Consider the following 19,871-nt stretch of genomic DNA (forward strand, 5'->3'; position numbering starts at 1 on the left):
CACTGTGGACGCAGCTCACCCTCGCCCTCAGTCCGGCCCCGACCTGCGAGAGGCCCAGCCAGATGTGCAGCACAGAAGAGGGGCAGCGCCTCGGGCCAGGCCAGTTTATTTTAAGCCACAGGGAACCGCGCCTCCCTCGGTCCACCTTCCGCCGAGCCGTCGTAGAAGGCCTGGGCCAGGGCCTGCGCGGCCCTCAGCACCCTCCTCTCCGGGGCGCCGGGCCCGACGCTGTCCCGCGCACACCTCAGCCAGTGCTGCTCCGTCCTGGGCAGGTAGTCTGCGAACAGCTCACCAGGTGCCACCGAGGGGTGCTCCTCTGGTGGGGAAGGACAGAGAAATATGTTCAGTGAGGAAGGGGCCCACGTCCTGCGGAGCGAGCGTGTGAGCACCCCACTTCCATGGAGGACTGCACGAGGAAAGAGCACAGGCCCCGCTCACAGCAAGTGCTCACACGCCCTCCGCACAGTGAGACACGCACACCGGCTGCCTGCCTCGGGGGCACGTCTACACAGCAAAGTGAAAGAAGTGAAGGAAAGCGTTAGTTGCTCGGTCGTGTCCAACTCTGTGCGACCCCGTGGTCTGTAGCCCACCAGGCTTCTCTGTCCATGGGAGTCTCTTTACTTCTCCAGGGAATCTTCCCGACCCAGCGATCGGACCCGGGTCTCCTGCATTGCAGGCAGATTCTTTACCATCTAAGCTACACAGCAAAGTAAGCTTTAACAAAAACCTAGTAAACTTTAAAATCTTGTTACCAAAAAAAAGGAGGGGAGCTGTGAGCTCGGGGGAGTGGACCCCTCCCCTGGCCCCACGCTCCTCCCCTCCCCCTCCTCCCAGTGCCCCAGCACTCACCCCCGCCCTCCTCGCCGCTCTCCTCCTCCTCCTCCTCCTCGTCCTCGTCCTCGTCCTCCTCCCCGCCACCTTCGGCACCCTCAGCCTCCTCACTGTCCTCGTCCGTGTCGGTCTCCTCCAGCCACTCCTGAGATTCTTTAGGCAAAGGGGAGAACCAGTGTCAGTGCGGCTGCCCTGAGGACGCCACCCTCTGCCTAAACACTGGGACGTGAGCGCAGGGCCCACCCAGCACGTCTGGGGCTCAAGGCCAACACCTCACCCCTGGCTCTCACAGCAGGGCTGGGCAGGGAGGCTGTGCTCCGAGACAGGAGGGTCTCTCAGCCACTCCAAGCCTCTCCCCAGACTGAAGATCTGAAGGTACTTCAGCCTCAGCTCAGGACCGAGCAGTGGCCTGCCTGTGGTATGACAGTGGGGAGGAGGGTCCACTCCGGGCACACAGGGCCCCTTGGGGAGAACAGGTGTCCAGGCCACACTGCCTGGGGTGGGTCCGGGGCTCACAAGTGGTGTTGGGGTGAGCCCACGCCCTCCCCGGGCCTGCAGGCACTCTCTGTGGGCGCGGGGTGGACGGCGCTCCCCCTCACCTGGGTCTGTCTCTACCAAGACCATCCACTCTTCCATCTTATGGAGGTCCAGGCAGTAGAGGTCGCTGAGGGTCACCTGGCGGTCGCCAGCCTCAAACATGCCACCGTAGAGGTAGAGGCGCCCGTGCTTCACGGCCAGCATGGCATTGGAGCGGGGGCTGGGCTCCACCGGGGCGACACCTGCTTCCTCGGGGCCGTCGTCGTCATCCGACTCCAGCTGTCCCGCCGCTCCGGGGGCAGCAAGCACCTGTTTGATGGTGACCACGGTCCCGTCCTCTGAGACCACCTCCCTGACCACCTCCAGGGGCTCCTGGGCACTGGGCCCCTTCGCCGCCTGCTTGTCGGCGCCCCCGGGCTCCGCCTTTCTGCCCCGCCTGCGCCTCCTCTTCTCCGCCTTGGGCCCCTGCGGAAGGAGAGCGGGCAGCACGATGCGCGAGTGCCCAGGTGTCAGAGGACCCCCGCCCCCACGCCCGCCCCTCATCCTGGGCCACACCCTGCCAGGGTGACCTCTCGGAGGGCCGAGCCACAGCACAGCACTCACGCCATCCGACCCCCATCAGAGGCACCAGGGTACTTCGCCTGGAGCCAGTCTTCCCCACAGGGTGGACCGCCCTCCTTTTTGGCCCTAGGGCTCTGTTTCTGAGGCCCCCGACCTGAGGCAGCCCCAGGGAGCTGAGCCCCGGAACAGCAGCCCCTGAGCCACGCTCCCAGCCTGTGCTGGCATCAAGGGCAGGGGCGACCTGCTCCCCGCCTTCAGTGATGGTGAAGACGGTGACGATGGTGCCACAGAGCTCCACAGACCCAGGGACAGGGGAGGCCCTGAGGTGAGGGAGGTGTCGCAGGCCGGGGGCCCACGCTACCTTCAGCTGCCCTGCGAACCAGCGGTTCCTGACGGGGTCGTAGAAGTGCAGGTCGTTGAGGAAGTCCCCCTCCAGGCTCTCCTCCTCCTCCTCGTCACACACCCCTCCGAAGAGCAGCGTCTGGTGGTTTGGGGCCACAGCTACTGAGAATCCGGACCTCGGCGTGGGCTTGGCTCCAGAAGGGTTAATCCGTGTCCACGACCACTTGCCTGCCAAGGAGAGGAGGTAGGGACCCATGGACCTGCAGGAGGGCACAGCCGTGGCCTGTGCCTCCCGGGCCAGCCTCCCCAGGGCCGGTCTACGCAGAGGTCACCCGTCCACACAGCCTCCCGACATTCGCCTGGCGTACTGAGCAGGTGCTGTGAAGACAGGGGTGAAGAGGAGGCCGGCCTACTGGCTCTGGGACCCCTCATACCACGCCCTGGGGCAGGCCAGCACTGCAGTCCTTTTTTGAGAAAAGCCAGTATAAAGCACTGTTATAGCAATAAAAAAACCCTAAACTCGTATGTAGTAGAGGAGATGGCTGTAGGGTGGGGAGGAGGCAGTGGTTTCTCTCACCAAATCACTAGTTTTTGAGCTTTAAAAAATGAACAATGGGAAGACACCTAAGTGACTACCGACAGAAGAAATGGATGAAGCAAGATGCGATACATATACACAGTGGAATATGACTCAGTCATTAAAAGGAATGAAACAACGCCATTTACAGCAACGCGGATGGACCTAGAGATGATCATACTGACACAATATCATATGATATCATTTACGTGTAGAATCTAAAAAGAACAATACAAGTAAACTTACCCACAAAACAGAACAGACTCACAGACAGAAAACAAATTCAGGATTACCAAAGGGGAAAGTGTTGAGGGACAGATTTGGAGTACGGGATTAACAGACACGTCACTGTGTGTAAAATCAACAGAGACCTACTGTGAGCACAAGACCTCATTCAGTATTTTACAAACTATAAGGAAAAACCATCTGAAAAGCAACAGAGATACTCAGCTATAACTGAATCACTCTGCTGAGTACTTGAAACTACACAACACTGAACATTAACTATACTTGAATTAACAAGAAAGAACAGTGGTGACTTCACCCCACCACAGGCCTTCCAGGAGTCTACTTCCCACCACTGAGCAGGAGGAGTGAGAGATGACACAGGCACCGGGAATGGACCGACACCGCCAGGGTTTTTAACTCTGCATCCTCGGTGCCCCGGAGGGGATGTGGGAACTGTTTGAGAGGTGTCCGCAGGCCTGCCCGTGGGTGAGGGGGCACGTGCAGGGGCTCCCCACCAGCCCCAAACCCTCTGCCCACCTTCCCGCCGACACACAGCCGCCCACGTGGCTTGTCCCTGGCACAGCGCACACACCTTCGCTCCCATCCTCAGCCTTCAGCAGGAACATGTCGGAGTGCTGGGTGCCTCTGTCCACATCTTTCCTGACTCTCTGCAAAAGGAACAGGGAGCCGTGAGAACAAGTGCCACACCACACCATGCACAGCCCCTCAAGCTCGTGGTCCCAGTTCCCGTGGAGGCGACTCGGGAGGCTTCACTCAGATCAGCTTCAAAATCTGAAACACAACAGGTTCCCTCCAAGCCCATCTGCACAGACAGAGCCCTCTGCTCAGGGCTACACCTGCGGCTGAGAGGCGAGCGCTGCTCGGGGTGGACGGGCTAGCGCGGGGACCTCTCCTGTCATCACACAGCCACCCTCTGCCTTCACCCCATGTGCCCTCCACCCCCATCACCTCAGAATATCAGGACTCGAGCTGTGGTCCAAGGACCGGATGAAACTGCAGACGCCGGCACAGCCGCTCGGAGGCTGCGCCGAGCTCTCAGCAGCACCCCCTGCCTCACACCAGGCCCACGGCCCGGGCAGACATGTGGCTCTCTAGAGCACACCCAGTGTGCACACTGCACCTCCCGTCAGGGCACAGGCGTCTGGACGGCGACCTGGCAGGTTGGCTCTGCTGGGGGCTCCAGTTGCTGGGGCAACAGCTTTTACTTCCAGGTCTTTGTCCTTCAAACTCCCGATTTTTAATAAACTCTTAACTTCAGAGTATTTCTACGTGTACAGAAAACCTGAGCAGCTGGTACGGAGAGTTCCCATATGCCCTGCACTGTTCCCCTTCCTGTGATCCCCTGACTGCATGGGTGCATGTGGCACCATCAATGAGCCACACTTGAGCCCATGGCTCACTCACACTCCTGTTCTCCCCAACGTCCTTCTCCTGTCCCAGAGCCCACCAGGCTGTCGTGGATCCTAAGGCCTCCTGGGCCATGAAGACTGCTCAGACTGGCCTGTTTCTGGTGACCCTGAGGTTGAGGAGTGCTGGTTGTGTGTCCTGTAGAGCGCCCTCCACTGGGACCCGTCCGACACTGTTCTCATGACTGGACAGGCTGTGGGTTCCGGGTGGGCTCTCAGAGGTCAAGTGCCCCTCCATCCCACCCCACCAGGGGTGCGTGCTGTCACCGTGGCCACCATCGCAGACGTGCACCTGGGCCACCTGGCTGAGGTGCTCACCAGGTTTCTCCGTGGTCCAGTCACCGCCCCCACCCCAATTTTCCAGCCTGTCCTCGTGGGAGGAGCGTCCCTCTGTGCAGCCCCTCTAACGGGGGCTGGGGGTCGTGCTCCACCTCCTGGAAGGTGGAGGGTCTGCCTTGGGGTGGAACAGTGCACAGGGCGTCTGCCTCTCCTCCTCATGTATGAATTTATTCAGTCACTGGCTTGTCATCTGCCTTGCACCCGTGCACCATCGGGTCTCCTCTGGACTACAGTCCGACACCACCTGATTCACTCGGCTGCTCACACGCCTCCAGCTCTGCCCCTGGGGACCCTCTAGGGCGGGTCCCAGGCCCATGATGTGCCCCACTGGCGCAGATTTCTTGAGTTTCCTGGGCTCCGGCACCGTTCACACACTCCCTGCCCCAGTTCTGGAATTGGCCGCTTCCTCGCAGAGCCCTGGGACTTCACTGGACAGTCCTTGAATCCCAGGTCTGGGTGCGAGGCCTTATCACTGGGCAGTATGGTTTTGTTCTCTCAGCTGAAGTGCACATAATTCATCTTGTCTTGTTTACTAATGAGTATGCATTGTGTTTAATGTAAAGGGAAAAGCTATTTTCCTTTTAGAAAACGAAACAATCCCCATTCTGTGACTGGACTGTGGCCTGAGCGTCCTAGAACCAAGGACGAGGCCAGGCCCCTGCCTCCTCTTTCATCCGTGGGGAAACTCACAGTCAGGCGGCCAGCCTCTGCGTGCCACAGTCCCCGAGACAGACAGTCCTCCCGTCCTGCAGGCTGACCAGGAAGTGGCTGCCACCCCCAGGCCCACCCTCCAGGCCAATGCCCCCCACTCACGGGAGCTAAGCCCACACCGAGGCCTCACCCACAGGGGCACACAGGGGAAGTCGGCGCCGCAGGCAGGTCACTAGAAACCAGTTACAGCCGGCGCAGCCCTCCCCCTCGGCCCCCTACACCTGTGGTATCCATGGTATTGCTCCACCGACAGCAACCATCCTTCCTAGACCAATGAGCGGAGCGGGTCTTCCTCACCGTCACGTGTAAATACGGCCCCTGTGGCCTGTGAGCCAGAGCCCCTCCCAAGCAGGCGCTCTGCCCACCGGGTCAATGGCTTCCACATAGCGGCCGGGGTGCAAGGATGCTGCAGCCGTCAGGGCTCCTCCTGGTGTGCAACGCCCCCATTCCACCCCCCGATCCTCACGGGGGTGACTGGAGCCCACCGTGCGCTGGTCTCTCTCGTGGTGGCCTGTGCTGTCCTTTCCAGTGACGCCCAGCATGCTGGCACAACACTCAGCCCTCCCACTGGAAGACACGGGGTGGGCATGACGCCCGGGGGCTGTGGCGCATCCACCTGGGGTCTTGGCTGTTCTCAAGGGTGAGCGGATGTTGACTCCACAGAGTGGTGACTCGGGCGTGCACTTCACACACAATTCCTTCCTCTGCTCACACGGACATCTGAGAGACGTGTGCCAAGTGTGACAGCGCTAAGGTGTCACAGCACAACCGTCAGTGACCCCAGAGCCCATGACAGCCTGTGCATGTGCCCCCACGTCCTCCTGCCTGGACCATGTCCTGAGTCTCCTGCTGCCCCAGCCTCACACTCAGAGCCAGGCCCTTCAACTGTCAGCAGGAGACAGCCCTGGCGGCTCCCAACTTCGGTGTGCCTGGTCCCAGCAGGGGGCGCGCTCTGGCACTCCAAGGTGGCACTGCAGCGGACCAGACTCCCGGCCACTCTGAGAAAGGACTCCCAACAGCACTGGGGGAGGACTGGAGCGGGGGCATGGGGGCACCAAGCTGAGGGACACAGAGCTGCCAGGGAGGGGCCAAGGGCCCCCACGTCACTCCCGGCCTGAGCACTGAGACACAGCAGCAGCCTGACAGCAGAGCAGAAGGCCTGGTCAGCACAGGGGACAGCAGGGCAGGTCAAGGGCACGCTGGGCCGCCTCGCAGCAGGTGGACAAACAACCCTACTGTGTGTGCTGGGGGCGCCTTCTAGACAGGCCAGGACGCACTGCCATAAACCTGCCAGGACTGCTTCTTGGCTCCATGTCCGAAGAGTGAGGCACACGGGGCCTTCCTTCTCCACCTGCCAGCACAACTGCCGGCCAGAGGCCGCCCTCAGCACCTTGGCAACAGAGGTCAGTCTTTATCACCACTTCACACTGGTTCTGCTGGACCGACAATGGCAGGGATTTTTCAGAACTGGGGTTGATGATGGCTGAGGTTCCCAGATGGACTGTTTGTGGAACACAGAAGCCACCAAGAGGTCTATTCCCATGAGCTAAGGGCTTGCTGACACAGGCTGCCGCCTAGCTCAACCAGACACCCCAGGCTGGGTGGTAAGGGCAGGAGGAGCCATGCGCTGCTCCTGTGACGGGTGTCCCCACCCAGACGAACCACACCATCACACCCGCGTCTTTCATCAATTCTGGTAAACCCCCAAGAAGGCAAACAGACCAGCTTCTCATTCCATCCAATGCCAAGGCCTGGCATCAGTGGGCTCTGAATCGTGGTGCTAGGACTGCCCCCTGGCTGTCTGTGCAGCTGTAGAAGCAGCAGTGGGGAATGAGACCCTGTCTTGATTAAAGTGGGGTCAGCCTAAGGCGGCTTGCTGTTCATCATCCTGTTTGGCTCTGTGGAGCATGTGCTGTGATTAAGAGGCAGCCCTGGCCACAGCCCACGTCTCTCACGTCTAGATGAGGCCCGGGCAGATCACAACTACAGAAAACTGACTGTTTTCCTTTCCAGAGCAAGGGCTGACCACTGGCTTAGTGGGAGTGGGGCAGAGAGGAAGGAGGGGGGGTGCACCTCGTGGCACACGGATGAGAACGCAGCAAGGCTGTACAGGACCTCAGTGTGTTCACAGAGGAGGAGACCACACACCTCTGTCCATGTCTCATCTAAACAACAGAAAAGACTCACGTTAAACTAACGTGCAAACTTATTTGAGGTTCTCATCGTTGGCAAGACTGAAAGCACAGCAGACAGAAGCCCCCCTGCGTCCTGCACGTCTTACCTGTTTTGAGTAGCCACCATAGATGATGATGTTGCCCTGAGGGGTGACAGTCATCTGGCAGCCCGACCGGGGTGTGGGCCCAGTCCCGGATGGGGACAGCTTGCTCCATGTAAAAGTGTCCAGGTTGAAGGCATACACATCATTGTAATAGATGTAATCTCTGTTGTAACACAGGGACAAAACAAAGAGGTGGCAACATGAAAACGTGAACTTCACTTAAAATAAAGGTGCCTTTCCTACACACTGTGCCTTCTGAGGCATTCCAAAAGGCACAGTGGCCCTGCTCACGCCACGCTCCTGGGACTTCAGGGGCAAAGCACTCAAAACACAGATGGGGCCTTGAGAAGGAAGACGAACGGGGCAGGTGGGTCTGCCCAAGTCACACACGGGGGAATGGTGCCCTGAAGGCAGGTCACAGGCAGCCGTGGGCAAGGGGCTTGGGTCAGAGTCACATGATGAGAGGTGGGCCTGCTTCCGCAGGAAGGACACACGGACATGCGGAAGGAGCAAGCGGCTCCACCGTCGGACATGATTCCTGCCACTCCTCCTGCACTCAGGCACCCTGTCTGGGGCCCTGCGCCCACAGGCAGGCCACTGTGGCGATGGGAGACCCATCCATAGCAGGGCACTGGGAACAGGACGGGGGTGCATGTGGACTCTCTGACCCGCTCCCACCACCAAATGCACCCTTCCGTGGGAGCAAGGCTTTCAGTAGGTGAACTAAGGAAGCCGGGGGCTCGGTTCTTAAAGGACTTCATCACATCCCACTGTTTTCTCAGATTTCATGTGGCAGATATCTAGCAAAAAAATTCTACATGTAAGATAAATAAAACTGTAATTGAGTTCTCAAGGTCAAACTAATTTGTTTGATACAGATGATGACCACACAGATTACTCTTCACAAAACTTTTAAGTTTTTTTGTACTCTTGAAACACTTCATAAACAGTCATTTTAACAATTATGAAGAATTCCACAACAGGGATAGCAGAGCAGTAAACCAAGCTCGGGGCCCTCCTGTGCGACTGCCCAAGCAATGTGCCCATGCCGTCAGCCCTTGCTTTAGGGATGGGCAGTGTCCTGCAAGTGTGTTCTAAGCAGCTCTTCCCAGAGAGCCCCCTCCTTACTACACCAGGAAAAGAGGACCCTCCTGTTGGTACTGACCTTGTACTCTCATGGAAGCCACCGAAAAGGATTAACTGTCTCTTCCAGGCCACCATTCGATGTCCACTCCGGCCTGAAGGACCACCTGGTGATCTAAAATTGAAAATATACAAAAAATAGGCACTTGGCAGGTGGAGGAGGAGGACGTGGAGTTCGTGAGCTCCCACAGACACAATAAAGCACATCTACGAGTAGAACGACTCACACAGAACATCTACTAAACGCCAGGCAGAAGAGCTCAGACTTCCAAAAGCGCAAGAAAACCTCCACGTAACCAGGCAAGAGAAAGAAAAAGCAAACAAACTGAACGGATGTGAAAGGGACCCACACGCACAGAGGGGCTGAGGAGCGGGAGAGGCTCTGCACCCGGGGCAGGCCCCTCACGGGCAGGGAGACCAGCCTGGACGTAGGAGGGGCTCTGAAGCCTCAGAGAAGAGCACGGGACCCAGTGAGCAGAAGGCACAACAGAGGGACCTGCACGGCCAGCGGGGACCGCCACCCTGCGCTCCCCAGCCTCAGACGCTTGTCCACAGGTGTGCGCGGGGGCCTCATGCTTGATGCCCGGGCGTCAGAGGTCAGATCCAGGGGGAGGATCGGGCTTAGCTGCACCGAGAGAGCCTGAAGAGGCTGGACTATGGCCACTGAGGGTGCACTGGGAAGAAGCCTGGGCCCGCCAGAGGCAAGGCACCATTGCTGGGGGCACACAAAGGAGGGGCAGGACCACCACAGAGCTCCCTTCCTTGCACACATACTCTCAGGGAACAGGACACACCTACATGAACTCCAAAGGCACGCATGGGCGTCACAACAGCTAAGACACCCACGAGCAGGCCCCAAGCACTGCCCCCACCACATGATCCACGAGCAGGCCCCAAGCGCTGCCCCCGCCACATGACCCACGAGCAGGCCCAGGCGCTGCCCCCGCCACATGACCCACGAGCAGGCCCAGGCGCTGCCCCCGCTGTACGAGGAGGACACAGTCCACCACTACCGCCAAGAGACCGCGAGCACCTGACAAGTGCTGCCCCCAATCTGGAGGGCGCATGGGTGGCACTGGGCGCCAGTCACTGTCCTTGCCATCTCAGGAGCTCGCAGGCTGCCACCGCTAAGAAACTCAGAAGCAGGCACCGAGCACTGTCCCTACTGTTCCACAGGCCCATGGGCCCAGCGGCCGCCACCACTGCGGGGACCCACAAGCAGGCACTGATCACTGCCTCGTCATACCAGGCATGTGCATGGGCCACAACACCCGCACGCCCCGTATCCAGGGAATAACAGGCAGCACGCACGAGGAAAGGGGCAGAAGGCATCCAAGCCCGTATGTCGCAACAAAGACCAGGCGCAGCCCAGTAAACACACATTTTTTAAAGAGCTTTACAGACAAGCAAGTTCAGTTCAGTTGCTGAGCCATGTCCAACTCTTTGCAACCCCACGGACTGCAGCACGCCAGGCCTCCCTGTCCATCACCAACTCCCAGAGCTTACTCAGACTCATGTCCATCGAGTCAGAGATGCCATCCAAAAGCTAAGGTAATTCAGCACCACCAAACCAGCTTTACGACAAATGTTAAAAGAACTTCTCTAAGCAGAAAAGGCCGTGAACTAGAAACAAGAAAGTTATGAACAGAAAAGCTCATCAGTAAAGGCAAACATGCGGTAAAGGTAGGAAAGACCATACACAAATATGACACCAAACTCAGCAACCACGAGGAGAATGTAAGCGTAGGATATTAGAAGTGCATTTGAAATTAACACCAGCAACTTGAAACAATCTTGTACATATAGACAGACTGCTTTATCAAAGCCTCACAAGGGAGACTCCCTGGTGGCATGGTGGACAGGAATCTCCCTGCCAATGCAGGGACACAGGTTCGATCCCTGGTCTGGGAAGATCCCACGTGCCGCAGAGCAACTGAGCCCAGGTACCGCAACTACCGAAGCCCACGCACTCTGGAGCCCGTGTGCTGTGACTACTGAGCCCACGCACCACAGCTGGAGAGTCCACATGCCACATCTAAGGTCCAAACCAGCCAAATACATGAACAATTGTTTACAAAACTCACTCATGTAACAAATTGCCAGCCACAGGTGTTAGCTTCTGCAAAAATCCCCCAGTGCGTTAAATGACACATTAGAGTAGATGGGCTTAAGTGATATTTGTACAACATCCCACCTGAAAGCAGCAGAATATACATTCCTCTCAACTGCACGTAGAACATTCTCCAGGACAGATCACAAGCTGGGTCACAAAGCAAGCTGCAGTAATTTTAAGAAAACCTGAAATCATATCAAGCATCTTTTCAGACCATAACACTATGAGACAAAAATCAGTCATAAGAACTTTAAATAGCACAAACATGTGGAGGCTAAACAATGTTATTAAACAACCAATGTATCAGTGAAGAATCAAAGAGTAAAAAAAACACAAAAAACCTAGAAACAAATGACAACAAAAACATGGCATCCAAAACTGATGGACACAGCAAAAGCAGTTCTAAGAGGGGAGTTCACAGCAATACCATCTCATCTCAGGAAACAAGAAGTGTCTTGAACAAAAAAACCTAACCTTACACTGAAAGCAACTAGAGAAAGAAGTAGAAACAAAACCCAAAGTTAGCAAAAGGGGAAAGAAATCATAAAGAACAGAGCAGAGACAAATGTAATAAAAAGGAAAACAACAGAAAAGATTAATGAAACTAAAAGCTGATTCTTTGAAAAGATAAACAAAATTGATAAGCCTTTAGCCAGACTCACCAAAAAAAAAAAAAATGGGAGAGGGGTCAAATCAATAAAATTAGAAACTAAAAAGGAGAAGTTACAACTGACATCACGAAATATAAAGACTCACAAGAGACCACTACAAGCAATTATATGCCAATAAAATAAGACAACCTAGAAGAAATGGACAGATTCTTAGAAAGGTTCTGCTTTTCAAGACTGAATCAGGAAGAAGTAGAAAATATGAGCAGACCAATCACAAGTACTGAAATTGAAACTGCAACTTAAAAACTTCCAACAAACAATAGTCTAGGACCAGATGGCTTCACAGACAAATTTTACCAAACATTTGGAGAAGAGTTAACACCTACCCTTCTGAAACTATTCCAAAAAACCGCAGAAGAAACACTCCAAACTCATTCCATGGGGCCACCATCACTCTAATACCAAAATTAGACAAAGATACCATAAAAGAAAATTACAGGCCAATATCACTGATGAACATAGACACAAAAATTCTCAACACAATACTAGCAAACTAAATACAACAACATATTAAAAGGATCACACACCATAATCAAGTGGGATTTATCCCAAGAATGCAAGAATTCTTCAACATTTGCAAATCAACCAGTGTGATACACCACATTAGCAACTGATGAATAAAAACCATATAATCGTCTCAACAGACACAGAAAAAGCTTTTGACAAAACACCCATTTATGACTAAAAGTCTTCAGAAAGTGGGCACAGAGGGAACCTAATTCAACATAATAAAGGCCATATATGACAAGCTCAAAGCTAACATCATTTCCTCTAAAATCAGGTACAGAACAAGGATGTCCACTCTTGCCACTTTTATTCAACACATTTTGGAAGCCCTAGCCATGGTAATCAGAGAAGAAAAAGAAAAGGAATCCAAATTGGAAAAGAAGTAATTATCTGTCATTGTTTGCAAATGACATGCAACTATATACAGGAAATCGTAAACATGATAACAGAAAACCATGAAAAAAAAGAAAGAAGACTACTAGAGCTCATCAGTGAATTTGGTACGGTTGTAGGATACAAAATTAATACATAAAAACCTGCTGCGTTTCTATATACTACAATGAAAGATCAGAAAGAGAAATTAACGAAGCAGTCCCATTTATTACATCAAAAAATAAATAAATAAAATACCTAGGAATAAATTTACCTAAGGAGACAAGAGACCTGTACTCAGAATATAAGACGGAGATTAAAGAAACTGAAGATGGGGGGGAAGGGGAGGAATTGAAACTAACATAAACAGATGGAAAGACATACCACGTTCTTTGGAAGAATCAACGTTGTCAAAAAAGGATACTACCCAAGGCAATCTACAGATTCAGTGCAATCCCCATCAAATTATCAATGGCATTTTTCACAGAATTAAGATTTTTATAATTGTATGAAAACATAGAAGACCTCAAATAGCCAAAACAATCCCAAGAAAGAAAAACGGAGCTGGAGGAACCAGACTTCCTGACATCAGACTACACTACAAAGCTATGGTAACCAAAGCAGTGGGGTATTGGTGAAAGAATAAACAAGTAGGTCAGTGGAACAGAAAAGACAGCCCAGAAACAGATCTCCTAAGTACAGTCAACCAGGACTTCCCTTGTGCTCCAGTGGCTGAGTCAGCCTGCCATGGTTTCAGGGAAGACCATGCACTCCATGGGGCAACAACTAAACCCATGTGGCACACCTACTGAGCCCACGCGCAGCAACTGCTGATGCTCACTCGCCCTAGAGCCCATGCCCCGCAGCAAGGCAAGCCACTGCAACGAGAAGCCTGCACGCCTGTGCACCGCAATGAAAAATGGTCCCCGCTCGATGCAATGAGAGAAAGCCTGTGTGCAGCAAAGGACTCAGCACAGCCAAAACCTAATTAATCAATTTTTTAAAAAGTACAGCCAACTGATCTTTGACAAAAGAGCAAAGGCAATACAATGGAGCAAAGACAGTCTCTTCAACAAATGGCGCTGGGTCAACTGGACGTCCAAATGCAAAAGAATGAACCTGGACACAAACCTTACATGTCCTTTTGCAAAAAATACTCAAAATGGATCCCAGGCCTACATGTAAAATGACTGACAGACAAGCTGGCCTCCCAGGCTGCTCAGCAGTGAAAAATTCACCTGCCAACGCAGGAGACATGGTTCAATCCCTGCGTAGGGAAGCTCCCCTGGAGGAAGAAACGGCAACCCACTCCGTATTGCTGCCTGGAGAACCCCATGGACAGAGGAGCCTGGTACGCTATAGTCTACAGGGTCGCAGAGTCGGACACGACTGAGTGACTGAGCATGCATGCAAGCTGGGCTGTATTAAAATTTAAAACTTATGCTCTGCAAAAGATGTATCAAGAGAATTAGAAGTCAGTCTGGAAGAAAATATTTGCAAAGAACACACCTGATAAAGGGCTGTTATCCAAAATAAACAACCCTTAAAACTCAAGAGTACAGAAACAAGTGACCCGATTTAAAAAGTGCTGACGTGGTCAAGCCAGGCCCATCTGCCAGCTACCTCTGCTCACCCTGTTCTGCGCTGGTGCTGTCTCCATCTGGCTCTCCCACCTACACAATCCAACCACCAAGTCCAGGCTACAAAGGATGGTTACAACCTGAGCCCCCCAGTCCAGCTCCTCTCTACAATTTCCACTTTTTTCTACAAAGCTTTCCCCCAAACCACAGGCCCTAAAAGATACAACAGAGACTCAAAATGAATGAGAAGCTCGAGGTGCCCATCCCAGCATCTCCCCACCAGCAAATCTCAGATGAACGACTCATCATACGTGGCCATGAGGACCCCCAGGGTCCTTCCTTATTCCAATCTAGAACAAATCCCTTTCTCTCACCTTTCCTCGAACGCCTCAGCATCCCAGTCTCTCTCTCCTAATGCCCAGTTTACTAACATTTCTTTTAACATGTCATTCAAACTGACCAATGTACTCAGCCATGGAAAGTCAACCAAAAACTATCTGTCCCTGTCAACTATATCCTGCTAATCCAATCTTTAAGCATCAGCCTTGGGGTAGCATCACTATATGCAGATGACGACCAGGATTTCAACTTACTAAATCCTTCTTCCCTTCTACCACGGGCAGTTCTTCCAAATGCAACCTACAAAGAAAACTCAGCCCCACTTCAATTTCATCCTGCTTGATTTGGTCCACAAAGATGACTCTGAAAGCTGAATTTGCCAACCAACTTATTTGCTTTCCCCCCTAGCTTTTTATCACCCACAAACGGAGTAAGCATGTTTTCTCATGTAAATTCATGATAAAAAACACCAGAAGGACAAGTTCAGAAGGAGGGGCTGTGCCAGGCCGCGACACCACAGGTCCACGCCTGTACTCTCTGCAGAGAGGAAGCAGCACTGTCCTCGGAGCGGGCTGCAGGCCACAGGAGAAGCGGCCACACCACCGCCCCATGCCCCCATGCTGGGTGCCATGGTGACAAGCCCCAACATACAGCTACCTACACAACAGAGAAAGTGAATGAGAAGAACACCACCTTGCTGGGTGCGCTGCAGACTGCCTTTCTGAGGAACTTTCTGTTATAACACTTTACAAATACACAACCTGGGAAACAGGTTTTCATCCAAAAGCTAGTAGATTCGCTTCCAATTCTACTTCCGAAAAGGTACACAGGAGAGCACAAATGTTCCCAGTGCTACTCTAGTAACTGTGACTGCAGAGGCCCAGTGACCTACAGAAACAGTGCCAGCAAGCCAAGCCCCTAGATGACCCCCAGGGTGGCCAGGTCAGGGCCTCCCACCCAAGAATCTGAAGGGCATGTCATCCTTCCGTGGGCCAGGCATGGAGGACTCAATTAACTTTCCTGGCAGTAGCCAAGTATGGCTGTGTTTTGTAACCAAAATGGGAATTTTTTCCTATAAAAAGGCTCTATATACCCCATCAGAAAAATAAACTCACCCAAAAAAACCTGTTTATATTTCAATCTTCAACAGGCACTTTTCAACTGCCGTCACTCCTAAATATGGAGTCTTAAAAAATTCACATGTCCTACTCAGCCAGATCTATAAGCAGCACAAAAATACATGTGTCCTGCCGTGGGAGGGAGAGCTTTCAGCACATCCGAGTTACGTGTGGTGCGGCGCTCTGGCAGGGCATGCTGCCACTCAGCATCACCCAGGCCCTTTCCAACCCACCGCTGCAGTGACATTTACAGAAAATGCACACACATCAAGTAACTCCATGGGCTTCGGATACAAACAGAGCGTTAGGCACTCAGTATGCAAATGCGTCCCCGAGTTATTTTAAAGTTTACACCTTACAAAAGATATGCCATAGTACCACGCTGTTCCTGAGACATTTACTGAGCAGAGGGAAAAATATCTCTCGTAACCCCAGAGATTCAAGGCCACACAGGCTGAGCTGATGGGTAACTTGATCTAGCGGCCCATCCTCAGAAAAAGAAGGGACCTTTCTGCAAGACTGGTTCTGATGTGGCCGGAAGCCGGGCTCAAACCACAGGGAACAGCATCTTCCCCATAACCAAATAGGTACCTTCAGAATCTGGCCCCACTTTTCCAAGCACCACTCAAAAAACAGATTTGGGGAGTTATTAAGTATTTAATCACATTGCACAGAATAATTAGCAGCAGTTTCTAGAATCCAGGCAGCCTATCAGAGCTGTATCCTTCTTTAACTATTACAATCAGTACTGAAACCACCATTCGTGGGGGTGTTCATATAATAATAAACTACCACAGAGAAGTCTGTGCTGTGAGAGACAGGTGCTCAATACCTCAGCAGTGTCCTACTCTTTGCGACCCCATGGGCTATAGCCTACCAGGTAGCTCCATCCATGGAATGTTTCAGGCAAGAATACTGGAGCAGATTGCCATTTCTTCCTCAAGGAAAGACGAGAGACAGGACAGGTGGATAAATGTCGACTGCTGCCTTTGCACGTCCACAGAGCACAGCCCACTCTTCTCCCCTACTTTCTGGAGGAAATGCAGCTGAGCATAGGGAGAGAGGCTGTATATTATGAAAGTAAAAACAGGATTCGTAGACAGAATCTTAAAATCAGGTCAGTTGTGCAGGCACCTACCACCGAAGGCAGAGACTGAAGGGACTCTCAAAACATCTAGTAAAGCTGGTCACGCTTGCCGAACGTAAATCGGGAGGCTGTGCTGACATTTAACCTCTGGTCTCCTCGACATTAGTAACACCAGGACTTTTCCTCTTGTTTTCAAACTGTCGTGACGTCTATTAAACGTTGCTAGAATGGAGAGCGTGCATAAAGGAAGACAGCCAAGTCTCCAAAGGGGCTACTCGTAAACGTGCTACAGACACATGGGTAGGGCAAACAGGAAGGACGAGGCAGACGCCTGGGAATCACCCTGCTTCCCAGGAGAAAAGCCTGCTTAAAAGCCAAGAAGGGACTTCCCTGCTGGTCCAGTGATGAAGACTACGCACTCCCAACACAAGGGCATGGGTTCAAACACCGGTCAGGGAACTAAGATCCCACACCATGTGGCGTGGCCCAAACAACAACGAAAAGAACTATGACCCTCAAACACTTCTCAGGACCATCAGGCTTAAGCCCACTCCCCGCCCCTATTCTCCATACACGCTCTGGGAGACCAGCAACACTGTGATAAGGCCAAGGCTGTGGGTATCCCCCACGGTGACATCAAGGCACTAAAGGAATTCAACAGGAATAAGAAGCTGGCCAAGAAGTATGATGTGGTTTTGGCTTCAGAGTCTGATCAAGTAGACCCCACAAATGTGGGGCCCAGGCCTGAAGAAAGCTGGCAGGTTCCCTTCCTTGCAGACCCACAATGAGGACACGGAGACCAAAGTGGATGAAGTGAAGCCCAGGATCAAGTTCCAGATGGAGATGGTGCTGGGTCTGGCAGTGGCTCCTGGCCCCATTGAGATGACAGACGAGGAGCTCGGGCATAATATCCACTTAGCTGTCAAGTTCCTGGTGTCATTGCTCAAGAAAAACTGGCGGAAACGTCCAGGCTTCATACATTAAGAGCACTGTGGATCAGCCCCCGTGCCAGTACTCAGGCATGGCTCCATAAACGCTAATTCACAAGCTGAAAAAGGTTCTACAGACCCCAGAGCCGATATAACCCGTCCCTGCTGCCTTCACTGTTGGGTAAACTTTTCTCTCTCTTTCCCTCAAACTACACCCAGAAGAGTAAAAAACATTTCCTAGAAAATGAAACTTTTCTAGGGGTTCTAATACTTTTCTAGAGAGCGGGGCCAAATCCTGGAGTCTGGAGAAACTCAGTTCACAGTGAACTCCTGTTGCACTTTTCCCGGGACTGGAGCCCACACCGTGTGGATTCCCCCGGGCTCAGCAATATTCCCCAGAAATAGCAAAACCAGCCTTCATTTTGGCCGAAGCTCCTTCCCTTTGCTTCTCGGTCACTAAGAAAAAATTACAGAGAAGCTGCCAGCAGTCACCGCTCTCCCCACCATGGCCCTTATGTCGGCGTGTTAATAACCAGGCCCAGTGACCAGCAGCAGCAGCTCCAAGACAAAGCCCACCCAGAGTAATCAGTCCACCGGCTTCTCTGCAGCTATGCTGGGCCTTCGTCAATTAGGCCCTCATGTCCCTGCCACACAAGTGGGGAGGTGCTTCCATTTTGCAATAAGTAGTAAATCACAGAAGCCATATCCACACTCTTTTTCATTGTGAAGGATCTAAGAGGCATTTTACGTGAGTCTTCTTACAGGGCAGCAGACGTTTTTCACATCAGTGAACAGTGCCTAAGATAAGCATGAGACCCGCTGGTAGGCGAGGCCTCCAGCTGAGATCCAAGGCCGTCTGCATCAGGGTCACTGAGGAGTGGGGAGGGGCTGCTGTCAAATGCAGATTCCTGAGCCCATTTTAAAGAGGCTCTGGATCAGATGACGTCTGGAGGGAGGAGGGCAAGAAGATGCATCTTCAGAGCTCCCCAGGCATCGCAGTCCAAGAATCACCAACACAGGTGTCCGCTCGGCTCTGAGCCCTCCTCACAGGCTGACAAGTCTCCCAGCCACTCCACCACCAACTGGTGCTATCGAACCTCCTGAGTCCTATAGGACACCCCCTCTTAGTGCAGACGAGGCAGCCGCCCCGCGGTAGTGCCTGCTGCTGTGAAGCAAGGATGGAGCCTGAAAACATGTAGAAACACCCCAGACAAGACCCCTGGGTGCTGCTCAGAGCTGTGCCCGCAGTGCCACAGGAGAAGGCTCTAGGAACACACGCCCTCTGACTGGAAAGTCTACTTCTGGGCCAGTTTAAAGGCTACTGAATGACAAAAAATAAACCTAAGACTCCTAAGAGCAGGTACGTGAAACGTTCCTGGGGTATGGCGTGGGAGGGGGGGCCCTGAGGATTAGAAAGGTGTTAATTCTCCCTAGGTGCAATCTACAAACTGCAATCCAATCGAAATCCCATTAGAATGGTTAAGGACAGAACCTGAAAAATTGATCCTAAAGCTCTTATGAAAACAGTGAGTGCATGGCAGAGTAATTTTAAGTAAATGAGAAAAACCTGGCTGTAAAACCATATAGCAATTAAAATGGAGCACGATACTAGAACAGGTACAAACAGAAGATCTAGGAGTCAGAAGAAAACTTGGAAACATCCAGACCTTTCTGGACCGTGTGTACACAAATGCACTTGTGTGTGCGTGTATGTGTGCACACAAGTGGCCTGCAGCTCGCTCTGGCCCACTCTGCAGGCACGTGTGTGTGCACATACACTCAGGCACGTGTTGCTCCGCATCTTCGTTTCTCGTGCATATACTGTATTTCCATATATGCTTTCCTGTATGAAATGAAAAGCAGTATCTCTTTAGGGTCTATTCCTAAAGGTGAATGGGGTGGATGGCAGGCGTGCAACAGGAAGCTGCCAGCGCTCTGGCCAGCATGACCTTGCTTGCCCCGCCCACCCCACCAGACTGCCCCAACCTGCTCTGGGAGCCCTCGAGGCTGCTGTCTTACATCCAGGAGCTTGCTGTTGACCGCTCGACAGAAAGTCTCTATTCTGGACACAAGCTCACTCTCTGCTGTACAGCTGCCATGACTCCCCACTATCCTGGTGGCGTCATCCCCGCTAGAGAAGGCTTCCTACTTACCATGCTCAGGCAGTCCCTCTCCTGTGGC

At 52.9% G+C, this 19,871-nt stretch overlaps 1 protein-coding gene and 1 pseudogene across 1 annotated transcript in view; one reads left to right on the plus strand and one right to left on the minus strand.

The window, feature by feature from the left end:
* Window positions 1-6: 6 nt before the first annotated feature.
* The window catches only part of KLHDC4 (kelch domain containing 4), a 31,603-nt gene continuing 11,738 nt past the window's right edge, over window positions 7-19,871 (minus strand). The window contains exons 6-12 of the mRNA XM_010850845.1: window positions 8,997-9,089; window positions 7,835-7,994; window positions 3,669-3,744; window positions 2,291-2,499; window positions 1,431-1,833; window positions 850-984; window positions 7-316 (exon numbers count right to left, since the gene is read on the minus strand). Coding sequence (XP_010849147.1) covers window positions 111-316; window positions 850-984; window positions 1,431-1,833; window positions 2,291-2,499; window positions 3,669-3,744; window positions 7,835-7,994; window positions 8,997-9,089 — 1,282 coding nt within the window. The 3' untranslated portion in view covers window positions 7-110. The remainder of the gene's footprint in view (window positions 317-849; window positions 985-1,430; window positions 1,834-2,290; window positions 2,500-3,668; window positions 3,745-7,834; window positions 7,995-8,996; window positions 9,090-19,871) is intronic.
* LOC104996557 lies at window positions 14,028-19,527 on the plus strand (annotated as a pseudogene).

This window comes from Bison bison, unplaced genomic scaffold, assembly GCF_000754665.1.
Source record: "Bison bison bison isolate TAMUID 2011002044 unplaced genomic scaffold, Bison_UMD1.0 scf7180017864295, whole genome shotgun sequence".
NCBI lineage: Eukaryota > Metazoa > Chordata > Mammalia > Artiodactyla > Bovidae > Bison > Bison bison.